The 12,845-nt window shown below is 35.2% G+C and overlaps 1 protein-coding gene across 4 annotated transcripts in view; it reads left to right on the forward strand.

Moving 5' to 3' along the window:
- CACNA2D1 (calcium voltage-gated channel auxiliary subunit alpha2delta 1) overlaps positions 1-12,845 on the forward strand; it is a 440,093-nt gene that overhangs the window by 405,858 nt on the left and 21,390 nt on the right. For all 4 annotated transcript variants that reach the window (XM_072858469.1, XM_072858441.1, XM_072858451.1 and 1 more), the window contains 11 exons: positions 227-287; positions 2,143-2,240; positions 5,368-5,452; positions 5,662-5,724; positions 6,706-6,809; positions 8,099-8,185; positions 8,555-8,622; positions 9,959-9,997; positions 11,264-11,335; positions 11,946-12,098; positions 12,189-12,241. In XM_072858469.1, coding sequence (XP_072714570.1) covers positions 227-287; positions 2,143-2,240; positions 5,368-5,452; positions 5,662-5,724; positions 6,706-6,809; positions 8,099-8,185; positions 8,555-8,622; positions 9,959-9,997; positions 11,264-11,335; positions 11,946-12,098; positions 12,189-12,241 — 883 coding nt within the window. The remainder of the gene's footprint in view (positions 1-226; positions 288-2,142; positions 2,241-5,367; positions 5,453-5,661; positions 5,725-6,705; positions 6,810-8,098; positions 8,186-8,554; positions 8,623-9,958; positions 9,998-11,263; positions 11,336-11,945; positions 12,099-12,188; positions 12,242-12,845) is intronic.

Here is a 12,845-nt window from a genome sequence, read left to right on the forward strand (position 1 = left end):
ATACATTATTGTTGCCAGGTGTATGCTGTCTATAATAATCAAGTAATTTATTCCTATACTGTGAAATACTGAGAAGTATACAGTATATTAGTAGGAAAGTGTCTCAAAATAAACATTTCTTTCTAAATTCATGGATGCATGCAAAAGCTAGTCAAATATTTTGAGAAGAAAAATGATGGCAAAAAGCCCAGTTTACTTACTTGGTGTTTACTCTTCATTTTTGTAGATTCAGAAACACTGAAGCTTGATCATTTTGATGAAGCTGGCTATACATTTATAGCACCAAGGTTGGTTAATTTCCCAGTAATAAATACTATTTCAGCAGTAAATAGGCATTTGATCAGATTGATGACATTTACGAAATACAAACTTGATCAATAAAGTTCATTTTGGTAAAAAATATTAGCAAATTACCTATCAAAGCTATTAAATTCATGTTTTACAAGAGCAATCTTTTCTTCTTGCTAGAGTGTAAATAGCATCTTCAGGCTCTGATTCCTTTTCATATTAATCAGAGAGCTGTAAAATCTGACATGTCATCATTTATTGATGTTTTTAATGGAAATCTTATACACATCTGTTTATTTCTTGTGGCTGTGTCTTTTAAGATTTTACAACTTTGTACCTTAGCTTCTCATTTGTAAAATAGGTACCATAATATTTACCTCGAGATGTTTTCCAACTCCAAGATAAAGTGTTTCAAAGCTCTCTGTCACTTAAGGATGAATTAATTTCTGATTCATTGAACAAAAAAAATGAGTCATTGAAAATTGATCGAGTAAGTTCATTAGTTCCCTGTTTTTTCATGTGAAATTGTGTAGTCCTTGTTGTCCTTGTAAATATATGTTTGCAAGGGAAACATGGTATGATAAATAGTTCTTAAAAATTAAGTTCCTTTAAAAGATAGTTATGATAAATAAAGGAAATGCTGTACCATCAAGATCAGTTAATAATTGTTCCATTTCTTATTTATCTTATAAATTTCTGTATCCTTTTAAATTTAGACTGTTTTAGGTAGGTTCGTATGTAAAACATAGTCTTCTATCTTCAAATGTATTCTCAGCTTAACTGTTCATGTTTCCTGAAGGACTGAAGTTACTGATAATCAATTGTACCAGTTAGCAGGGTACAATTCCCTAGGTGTCCCCTTCCAATTCCCTTCCAGCAAGTCCCTAGGTGTCAGGCTGATCTACAGGAACAAAGCCTGCTTGATATGGAGCTCTGTTTAAATGTGAATGTTGGTATAGTTGGTATATACCAACTATAGTTGGTATATATTCTGCCTGTAGTCTTTCAGGATCATGGTAAAGTAAGTAAAGGGTAATAAGATAGATTATTCATATGGAATACTTGAACAGACTTCTTTTTTTCATAAAATTAATTTAATATAAAAAGCTCGTTTAAAAAGAGAGTTCCCTGCTTTACTGCTGAATACTCTCTACATTTTAATTAAAGTTGTTTAATGCCACTTACCATCTAATATTTGCCTTCAAAATGCCCAGTGACTTTTATTGTGCTTGCATGTATTCAGTGAATTGCCCAATGATATATTGCTTTATTTTATTACATTTTTTAAAGAGCAGCAGTTTACTGTTTACCTGTTTTGCATATGTCAAAATAAAGAGTGTTTATATGCTTATGTGGTTTGTACCCTATTAAAATTGCCTTTAAGACTTCTCAGAGAATGGGACCTTATCCCATAAAACTGGCCTTAGTTGAGCATGAAGTGACTATGTTTTAAACAGCAGTCCATGTACTTTCCAGTGAAGTTTAACCCAGGAGCAGTCTAAATTCACTGGGCATTTTCTTATTTAGTTTACAGACTCTATGGCCTCCTAATTTCGTGGCCTACACTAGTCCTGAGTGCTTTTTCCGGGAGTCTATGCCCTATCTCATACATGGAGTTTTCTTATAATTCAGATTTAGGCAGGCACTTGGACACTTTATTTCCCGTAGATGCCTGAAACATTCAATATGGTCAACATTCAATATTGACCTTGGTAGTCAATTGATGGAGTAGTGCCAGCCACCTCATTGTAGTTGCGCAATCCTGCTTGGACTTTAAAATTGCTGAGCCTTATTTGTCTGCTTTAGTAGCAAAGGAAACAGATCTGAGAAGACTGATGTTTTGTTGTTTTTCAGAGAATACTGTAATGATGTAAAAAAATCAGAAAACAACACTGAATTTCTATTAAATTTCAATGAATTTATTGACAGAAATACTCCAACCAGTCCGTCATGTAAGTATTCTTCTCAATTCATTGAAAATTTTCCTTAGGAAAATACTTAGTCATAAATGAGAATTAGTCAAAATGACAGCTTTCATGCCCAAACTATATGGTTTTGGTTTTTATCTTCACTGACATTTTAGTGGAAATACATCTAGTGTTGGGATTTTCTACCCAAGGTAGAGATTGTAAAATTAGTTTGCAGTTTTCTGTGTTTATTTAAGAAAGTTTGCAGGGCATTATGCATCCAGTGTTTTCCACAGTTCCTCTCAGCATTCTGTTCTAGCAGCAAATAACTACCAGTTCATTTTAATACACTCCAAATATTTTGAATTTATAGTTTTTTCTCTTGAGCATATCAGCCAAAGTAAGTCTCAAATAGACATCAAAATTTTGTAATGAAATCTTCAGTCTGCTTTCTTGTCAGATTATATAAGCAAAATAAGTAAGGAAAAGGAGCCGAGAACCAAAATAACCAATAATCAGAGTAAAAGATAAGGAAGTTCTATTGCTGGTTCACAAATTGGTTAAAAAGATCTTGCCTGGGCTTGAGTTGTTTAAGACCACAGATTCACATAACTGCTGCAGTGGTGAGCACTGGGCTTTGGGGAGGTATTCACATTTTGAAATTGGGCTTTCAACTCAATTTAGAATAAATGAGGTGTTACACTTTTGAACCAACCATCGGTAATGCATTAAAGTGTTGTTCTCATGAAAAATTCAATGTTTGGATTTGTTTTGTTTATGCATACAAGCCTGTTTAGCATTATTAATAATTTATAAACAGTTTAAATAAACTTTTTTTTTGTCTTGCATTCCCCAAGTCTTTTTAACATGTTGCTGTCATGGATCGCTGATCAATTCAATAAGAATCTCTCTGCTAGAGCATGTAACTGAAGGAATGTGCACTTAGTTATGAGATCTTCTCACAAAAGGCTATTTTTGTGTGCATGTGTGGGTGTTTGTTGTTTTTTTAATAGAATTATTTTATTCATTGACACGTTGCTGACTGCCTGAGACTTTACTTGAGTCCCTCGACTCAATCTTGGAAATGAAAGCATTCACCTCAAATGATTAAACCAGTTAATAAATGAAAATTCTAGTTTAATATTCACTAGTTATATAAGCGAATATTGAAGACAGATTTAGTCATGTTGTAGTATACACCAGGGCTTAGTAAGTAATTATGCCAAAATGTTATCAAATTATTGCTATATTTCATTTTGGAATCCACAACAAATTCACTTTTTTCCTTCTTTTTCCTAGTAATTAAGTTACTTTAAAAATAGTCTCCTGAATAAGTAAGCAATGTTGACTAAAGGAAAGAGTGGCTATGGCAATTATCTCCGCTAAAAATGTTTTTCAAAAGGAATAACTAGTAAAATCCCCGAATTGAAATAATCTATATACTATAAGTTTAATGCCTTATAGTTTGACTCACCCCATCCAACTTTAACCTGTTAGAAGTTGGCCAGGAAGACAGACAACTACCTCTGCTGTTACTAAGGGGACAGTAAGAGCAATTCACCCTACTTGCCTTAGACATCCACTTTATGTAAGTAAGAAAGTCTCACTTTTTGGAGGTGCATGCAGTGCAAGGTGATCCTAAACAAAAGATGCATGCAGTAAAATATTAGGAGTCTATATTAGCAAAGCTAAATATCACTCTAGGAGACATATTTTGATATTTATATTCAGGCAGAATTTCAATTTAATTTCCAGGAAAATGTGAAGGCAGTAAGGGCCTCCAAATTTCGTCCTTATGTTAATTAATGGGGTTTTGTCATTACTTCCAGCTGAAGAAATATTTTTAAAACAGTACCCTAACATATTACATACTCTACTAGGACATTGTGTATGTGAATAAGGTAGGTAGTCTTTGGCATTCAATGCAGTTTAACAGGTTTACCTAGCTAAGCCATGTAAATATATCTAATGAGAATTAAATTAATGTATTAAGATGAAATGAGAGAGTGCTTCCTGCTGGTCAGTCAGAGCTGCTGGCTCTGTGCATAGCATGCTCACACATTCAGGCTTCAGTGGATTTTATGAAAAAGCCTTTTTGCTAAAGGTTACAAAGCTTTTCAGTACCCAAATACATGTCCCTATTGATCTGTTTTGTGAAAACAGCTTGAATTAGGGCTTTTTTTTTAAAAAAGGTCAATATCGGTTTTCTAGAATCTGAGACTTAGGGTAAAGCACAGAGCATGTCGTGGCTCTCTGTGGAGAAAAACTGAAGAAAAGTTGGTGGGTTTTATTTTTATTTTTCCTCAGAAGGAGTTTTCAGTCTCCTCAGCAAGGCTGAGCAGCTGGGGTTTGGCAGAATTCAGAGCTGCAGGTTCCAGTCACGGAACAACTGATTTACCAACACTGATTTACTGTGTGACATTGAAGACCAAGAGACAGATTTTCCCTTTACATTATTCAGCTCCAACTTAGCCCTGTTTTATTTTCCATAGTGGTAAAATCTGTATTAAAGTGTACACTTAATTCTGTTGATTGTTCCTAGAACTTTCTCTTGGAAAGTGGTACTGAAAAAGATGCTTGAAAAGCACTGACTTCAAACAATTTGTTAAAAGATATTTAAAAATGACATATCCATCTAAGCTATTAATTCAAAATTAGTTTATTTCCCTGTACCCATTTTCAGATGGCAAATAGGTTTTTCTGAGAGGCCGGGACTTAACTGATTTAAATATATTTATACTGTAGTTGAATTATCTCCATTTTTGTAGCATGTAAGAGTAAGTACAACTAAGAATTAAGTGTTGTTTCATTGCATCACCTGAGATGAAAAAGTGTTTGAATGAAAACATGCTTTAAAAATAGGTTAATTTCCAAATTTAACATAGGGGCTTTGCAAAGCTGGGGCCTGTATCCTTATCACCTTGCTTATTCCTATGACACAAAGATAGTTTTTAAGGGTACAATGAAGGAAAAGTTTAAGTGAAGTCAGCAGTATCAGAGCAATCTATTTAACAGTAAGTGCTTGATGTATTTTGAAGTTAGTTGGTATGTCTAATAGACATAGCCTCATTTTTGTGGCTGTAGCATCTTGACAACTCAGAATTTCATTTTAGGCGTTTAATGAAACTCCATATCATATAGTTTCAGATGAGTGTCTTAACTCTTTTGATAGGTAATACTGATATGGTCATTAGAGTTTTGCTGGATGCAGGATTTACAAACGAACTTGCCCAAAATTATTGGAGTAAACTGTCTCTGTAAGTATTCTTTCTATTGACTGTGATTTTTTTGGATGCATTTCAAAGTTTGATAATAAAACAATATACATGTATGTGTATAAACAGATATACAGCTAATATTTACACAAGATAGATATTCAGTTATGCACTTTAAATGGCAACCCTTGACATAGGAACTTGTGAGAATTTCAGTCAGTTTTAATTTTAAATCTTATTTTTGTTTACAGTGATGGTGTTGTTGCACAATTTGTTGTTACGGATGGTGGAATTACTAGAGTGTTCCCAAAAAGGTAACAATTACTATAAAGTAGTATAATATGATAATTTTGAAACCTGAAAGGGTGGAATGTTAAATAATGGATTTATTGAATGAAAAACAACTTCTCCTACAGTCTAATCTGTACTGATAACTATGAAATGAATAGAATGTCTTGGTTTTCTTTGATTTTACCTGTGTCACTGCTTGAAACGGATATGTAACATTATTTCCATAGCAGGTCCTTATAATCCAAGTTTCTAATCAGTGTAGAGTAGCAGTAAAAGCAGTGCCCTTGTAGTAGTAGTGGGGCCATGCTAATCCCTAATTACTCCTAAACACTCATTTGTTTGGCAGGCTGGCAGGCTGCAAATACTGTAAAGCACTAGACGATTTTCTTTTTTTTAGACTAATAAGAGCAGACCAAATGGTCCAGGGACTTCAAGAGAGAAAAATGTATCATTACCAGAGGGCAAAACGGGAACGTGAAGGTGGTCATATAATAAACTAGACACCTACATCAGTGACTGGGAATAGTGAGGGCACCAGTATGGCTATACTGGTAAATGGCAAATGTATCTATTTTCTTGGGTTATTCTGTTTCTCCAAAATGGGAAAACAGCAATTAATTTTACTCCCCAAATTAGTTTCTTTTCTGGTTAGGTGTTATTAATGATGTAAAATCTTTCGGGATGATTTCTCAAGAGATAACATGTGCTATAAAGGTTTGTTTATATTTTGTTGTAAGTAGTGTTGCAGTTATTTGTCTCAATATATCTAGAAATGATGAGACAAGATCCGTGCTGTTCCAAGAATACTATTTTCTTTTTTTTTTCAAAGTTTTTTTCAATAATTACACCTGACAGTTAACCAGTGAAAGCTGAAAAAATCTGAGGACTATATGAATGAATCTCACATTATTTCCAACTGTGAAACATTAAAAAAAAAACCCCTGCAGCACACCTTTAATGAGACTCTAACTATCTTTTTTTCATCACTATTTTTTTGTGATTAGGGCAGGAGAAGATTGGTTGGAAAATGCTGAAACTTATGAAGTCAGCTTCTATAAACGGAGTTTAGATAATGACAACTATATTTTCACAGCTCCGTACTACAACAGTAAGTCATCACAGTTTTGAAACGTCAGAGCTAGCTAGTCCAATATAAGTGTACTCGTGGAAGTTTCCCATACCAGTTGAGGTCACTGACAAAGGGTGCAAGTGGGACACTTCATATGGAAAAAAATCTTGGGACATCACCCATTATTAAGGAAAAGGTAGCTATGAGGGCACTAAACAAGGGACGTCATCATTTGTTATCAATTCTGGTGGCCCTGTATGCTCAGAATTAACAAAGCTGAAAACATGCAGAGTACTGGTGTTCATTTATTATACTGAAACACTGTTTTACAGAGATGCTTTGGCAGAGTTATTTTAAAAGGAAGTGAAAGAAAATTGCACTCAGGGATAATAACGCTACCTAAAAATGTCTTATTTGAGCTGAGTTCTGTATACTTCCTCAGCACCAAACCTAACCTGGGGGAGCAGGGATAAGGGTCCAGAGTCCGCAGCTCTGTCCACCACAGCTCTGTCCACTGCACCGCTGCTTAATTTAAACTTTGCTTTCGAATTCTATTTTAAATTGCTGTTATTCACCAAAACCAGTTTGTCTGAAATACTGTGATATTTAAAACCTATATATGCACAATAGTAAGTGCTCAGTACTGATGTGAGCAGTATTAACCTTGCCAAGCTCGTCTAAAAGCAGATGCTACCACAAATGGCATACTCCTATCTTAAACATACGGGATCTTTTATTGCTGTTATTTTGTACTTATTTATTGCATCTTTTTAAAATAAAATATTAACAAGGTAATTAACTAAATTCCCTGAAGCCTTTGTTGTTTGTCAAAGAGCTCCAGGGAATGTACTTTTGACTTGCTTTTTCATACTAAGCAGTGTTGAAAACAGGCTGAAGGCCGTCAGAGAAGTAATTGTTGGTTAGTGAGTGGTGTCGGTATACCCTGCATTGAAAAATACACAGACGACAGCAGGATAAGATCTTTGGCTCTGATCCTGGTTTTAACAGAGCTGCTCACATGTGTAAAGCTATTCATGGCTCTGTTTGCAGAAAAAAAAAAAGGCTACAGTAACTTTATGAAGCAGTGAAACCATGTACAAAAAGTGAATGAAGAAAAGTAAACAAAAGTATTCCTTGGTCATCCAGATGTTGGTGATCTGAGCTATTACAGGTGATAAATGCACGGTACAGCTGGGCCAGTGCTTTTGAATAAGGATTTTTCTGAATCATTCTGGGTATTTGAATAATCATTAATTTCAGTTTCAGAGGATGAGGCTTTTGTACCACCCTAACCTTTTTTTTTTCTTTTTCCCCTTCTATACTCTCAGAAAGTGGTGCCAATAGCTATGAAACAGGTATTATGGTAAGCAAGGCTGTGGAAATAACAATTAATGGGAAGCTTCTGAAACCAGCAGGTAAGATAGAGTGATGCTGAAACTCTAAATATATTGGTTATTTGGTTGTTGCTCAACAGTGAATTAGAAATTTAATTGAGATTTCAAAGGAACTTCACTTTATATAACATTCTTTTCTCTAAGACTGTTTTAATCTTGCTAGTGGAAATCAAGCCAAAGATCTGGTTGTGTTTGAGTAAGAGTGCTTAATTTATTAGTCTCATGAAGGATCTTGGTGGTCAGACAACTGAGCAAAACTCATATTTTATCCTTTTCCAGTTTAACAATTCAGATGTTATTATACTTTTTCCCTTTTTTTTTAGGATTCTACAGTTACCTTTCTTTTTTTTTAAATTTTACTAAAAAAGTCTTTCATGTATTTCTTGTTAGTTGTTGGAATAAAAATTGACGCAACCAGCTGGATGGAAAATTTCACAAAAACCACAATCAAGAGCCTGGTAAGCAATTGACCAAGTCTTTTTTGAACTTTATTTGCATTTCTCAAAGCTTCAGATGCAAATAGGTCTAATAGCTCTTTGTGCCAGAGTCGCACTGATGCGTAGTTGCCAAGTAGTTGTGGTATTTAAATCATCCAAATGCACAAAATAAATCTATGTTGAAATAGGCTGTATTTTGTACGTGTCTTGCTTTCGTAATTGTAGAACATGGGTAAAGACAAAGAAAAATTACATATTCCAGCCAGTAGGCTCCCTACTAAGATTACGCTGTAGCAGTGAATAAAATCTGCAAAAGAATTGGTGAATCTATTTTTATTTAATATGGAGGATGGGTAAGCAGTGAACCGTAAGGATTTATATTGCAACCAACATCACATCATTTTAGCAGAACTTAATGAAATAGGTGTTTAATGCTTTCATTTCTTATGTCTAACGCTTAGGTGTAAATGGGAAGGAGGAAAAGCTAAATGGAAGGAAAAACTAAGGAATTAATAGTACATTGGGAAAGGAGAGGCACAAAATGAAGACAATTATAGAACAACTGGATGAGACAATGTTTGCTTAGTTGGTTGTATATTAAGGGAATTGATAACAGTGTCTGGCCATTGTAGATATTAGAGCTGTAGCTCAATGGATAGTCAAATGCGTTGCCTAAATGTCAGAACATTTAAGTTAAGGACAAAAATACATACCTGAAAAAGAGAAATAAAGAGGAATATCTCAGAATTAATTTGAGATTAATGACTGCAGTGTTCTCTGGTAGTTGTTTTGCTCAGGACATAATGCAAGGAGACAGTTATGTGTGAATGTATACACATATTGCAAGAAAAAGAGAAAAACATGTTAGTAATCATAGCCATAAAAGCTAGCTGGAGATGGTGGGCTTCCTTTATCACATGCGATTCCCATGCTTTGAGACTGGTAAAGCCTTTCATGATCAAAAAAGATACTTGGCAGCATGTTTTCCGGGTTTTCTTTCCATACTCCAAATACATGGAAATGCACATGTTCTTCCTCTTTTAGTTTATACTCCCAACACTGACATCCTGACAAATCCCCCAAACTATTTCTCTCTAATACATTGAGCATTCTTTAAAAGGGAGATGTACCAGAGACTTTGTGAAAACAGTAGCAATTGTGTTGTTGATAATTACTGAATACAGGTTGTTCACAGAGATATTTGTGATAAATGACACACACTCAAAATTAATTTTGATTAATATACAGATATTGACAATCAAATCACTTGTTCTTGTCTGGATTGATTAATGTCACTGCAAAATACAGTTTCTTCTGAAACATTTTTGTGATGATTACTGTACTTCTATTTTTTTAGTGCAACAGTGAAATCTGTGGCTGTGAGAGAAACAGTATGGTAAGAATATGTTCAGTTTATGAATATCTGGCAGATTATGAAAATTCACTCATTCTCTCTAGATTTATCTAAGACAACTATTCTGTCATTAATATTTGAGGGTTAATTTTACAGAAAACAGAACTTAGTCATTTGTGTCTTGAGAAAGAGATGATGATTAGGAGGGGAGGGGGTGAAAGAGGGTATAAAAGTCAGGTGAAGTGGTTGTTCAAGAATGACTGCAATGAGGTTACGAGAACGAGAGGGAAGAAAAAAACCACAATAGAGTACGAGCAATAGAGAATGATGTGAAGAAAAACGTGTGAAAAAGATAATGGTAACTTTGTAAGCAAGAGGTGAATCCTGAGGAAAGGGAATAATAATAATAAAAAAAAAATCTGACAAAAAGAAATCTAGAAGACAACTACCTTAGAGAAGGGTAAATGCGAACTGACAAGCACTAGAGTACATGATGTGCCCTTCAACAGTCATTAGTCATCCTCCTTTCCCCTGTTCCCAGCCCATTCCGCATTCGGGGATCCCATAGCTCTGCTAGCACGCAGGAGAGCACAGCTTCAGGGGCTATCACAGTATCAGATTCTTCCATGTGCTTAAAAGCTTTCTCTGCTCAGGTCTTCTGTGAGTTCTTTTGTGGAGTGTGAAGCTCATTAAATGCAGGAGTTGCAGCAAAAAGGGTACTGTGGGAGGTTATCTATTTGGCCTCACTGCTATCTCTCCGATCTCTGACTGCAAGGATCTTATACAAAGTGCAAAGCATAGGGAACCAGTGGGCTTCCCAGCCCTGCACCTGACACCTGGAAGAAACCCACTACAGTCCTTGGCAAGTGAAAATAAGCATGACTAGCAAGCTGAGAGTCTGCCCTTAAGACTTTTACCATTAAAAGCTGCAAATGGAAAAGGACTTTAAGTATGGCTGAAGCATATGAGAAGTTGTAGTCCCTTATTATGAGTTGAGATTCAATTATAATCAGATTTAATAAGGATATAGCACTCTTGGAGCTAACAAAGTATTGAGCAAATAAGAATTTACAAAACAACTTTTATGAAATTAAGCCACAAGTAAGCCTTTGATCTGTACAAACTTTTATAATACTGATAATGCTACTTATTATAGCTTAATATTGCCCCTTGGCTATGGGGTTGTGATTTAGCCTGAGCCACATAGATTTGAAGATACTTCTGAAGTGTTGAATAAAAAACAGTTTCTTACAGAGTGTTCTCTTGACAAATCCTTCCCGCAAAACATATTTTACTTTCTTATAATAGCATGTGGACTGTGTTATCCTTGACGATGGTGGATTTCTTTTGATGTCAAATCGGGATGAATATACACAACAGGTATGTATATTTTTAAGTACAGTACATGAAACATTAGGGAGAAGTTTTATGAGGAAAAAAAATAGCATTTCACTCTCAGCTCACCCTAAGATTATAATCTTTCTTTTACTTATATATATCGTACCATCAGAGTTTGAAAGAATGGGTCAGAAATTGAAAAACATTTCTGAATCACAAAAAATTTTCCATATCAGAAATTCCAGTTATTTTGTTAGTCTTTTTCACAGTCTTATTTATGGCTCAAGAAGCCAGACCTCTACCGAGTTGTGTTCTTTGTGCTCTGCGCTTAGGCTGGTAGGCTGCTGATGGACCTATGATGGTAAGGGCAAGCAGTATGGCATCCACACACCTTCTTTCTCATATTCCTCTTGTTCTTCCCCAAGCAGGGTGGTCTCATTGATAGTGCATTTACTGTCTAACTGGTGTTCTCCAAACAAGCTTTTGGGAGGGAAATAGTCAAACAAAGAAATAAATACATAAGCAGCAAGACTGGATGAGTTGTGTAGAGGAAAAAATAGTGGCAGGGAAAAAAAGTCAGAACTGTTCATTTTTTAATGAGAAAAATACTTGGAAATACTTTAACTTATCTCCATATATTCTCCCTCATCAGATTGGAAGATTCTTTGGTGAAATTGATCCTGGCCTGATGCGAAACCTGATTAACATGTCCCTGTATGCCTTCAACAAGTCGTATGACTATCAATCGGTCTGCGATCCCGAAGAAGAACCAAAGCAAGGAGCTGGACTTCGTTCTGCTTATGTGGTCAGTAGTCCCTTGAGCAGTGACTGACATTCCCTTAAAAGTCTGCAGGTGTCTGTACAAATAACGTAATCTCTGTTGGTTTTTTCCTAGCCTACGATAACAGATATTTTGCATCTAGGATGGTGGGCTTCGGCAGCTGCCTGGTAAGTACAAGTGTGTAGGAAATCTGTATGTCCAAACTAGAGTTATTCAGTAGGTTGAGATTCTTTGGTCTTTTTTTCCTCCCCCATAAAACTGCTCTGAACCCTTTATTTCTGCAGTTTCTCATGGTGAAAATTCTTAACGATGTCTCCAAACTCCTTGGAAAACTCTGTTCTGTCAACAGTTGAATTCAAAACTACTCTTGCCAGGTTTTCTGATTGTGTGTTCTAACTCTACAAAATCAGCTTCAGGAAGTAGAGTTGGGATTAATGGTCTAAGTCTGATTGACAGGTGTGAAGATGAAATCATTACATTTAGAATTCTTGATCACTTGGTTCCGTATTTCAGAATATCATCTTTCCCTGTTTCTAGCAAGAAGTCTTAAGAAAATCAGTGTTTGCTCTTCAGTGAATCATTTTACAAAAACACATGAAGCTTCTCTATTACAAAATGTAAAGAAGTCTTGCTTCAGACTGCAGGATAATCAATATGTTATCTGATGGCACAGTTCAGTTAAAGGTTCTCATGATAATTATTAGTTGGTTCTTTGAAATGGAATGTGAAAAGCACTACTGAACTATTTCAAGGAAGCAAATATATAGAGAG

This window comes from Ciconia boyciana, chromosome 1 (assembly GCF_034638445.1).
Source record: "Ciconia boyciana chromosome 1, ASM3463844v1, whole genome shotgun sequence".
In the NCBI taxonomy this organism is placed as follows: domain Eukaryota; kingdom Metazoa; phylum Chordata; class Aves; order Ciconiiformes; family Ciconiidae; genus Ciconia; species Ciconia boyciana.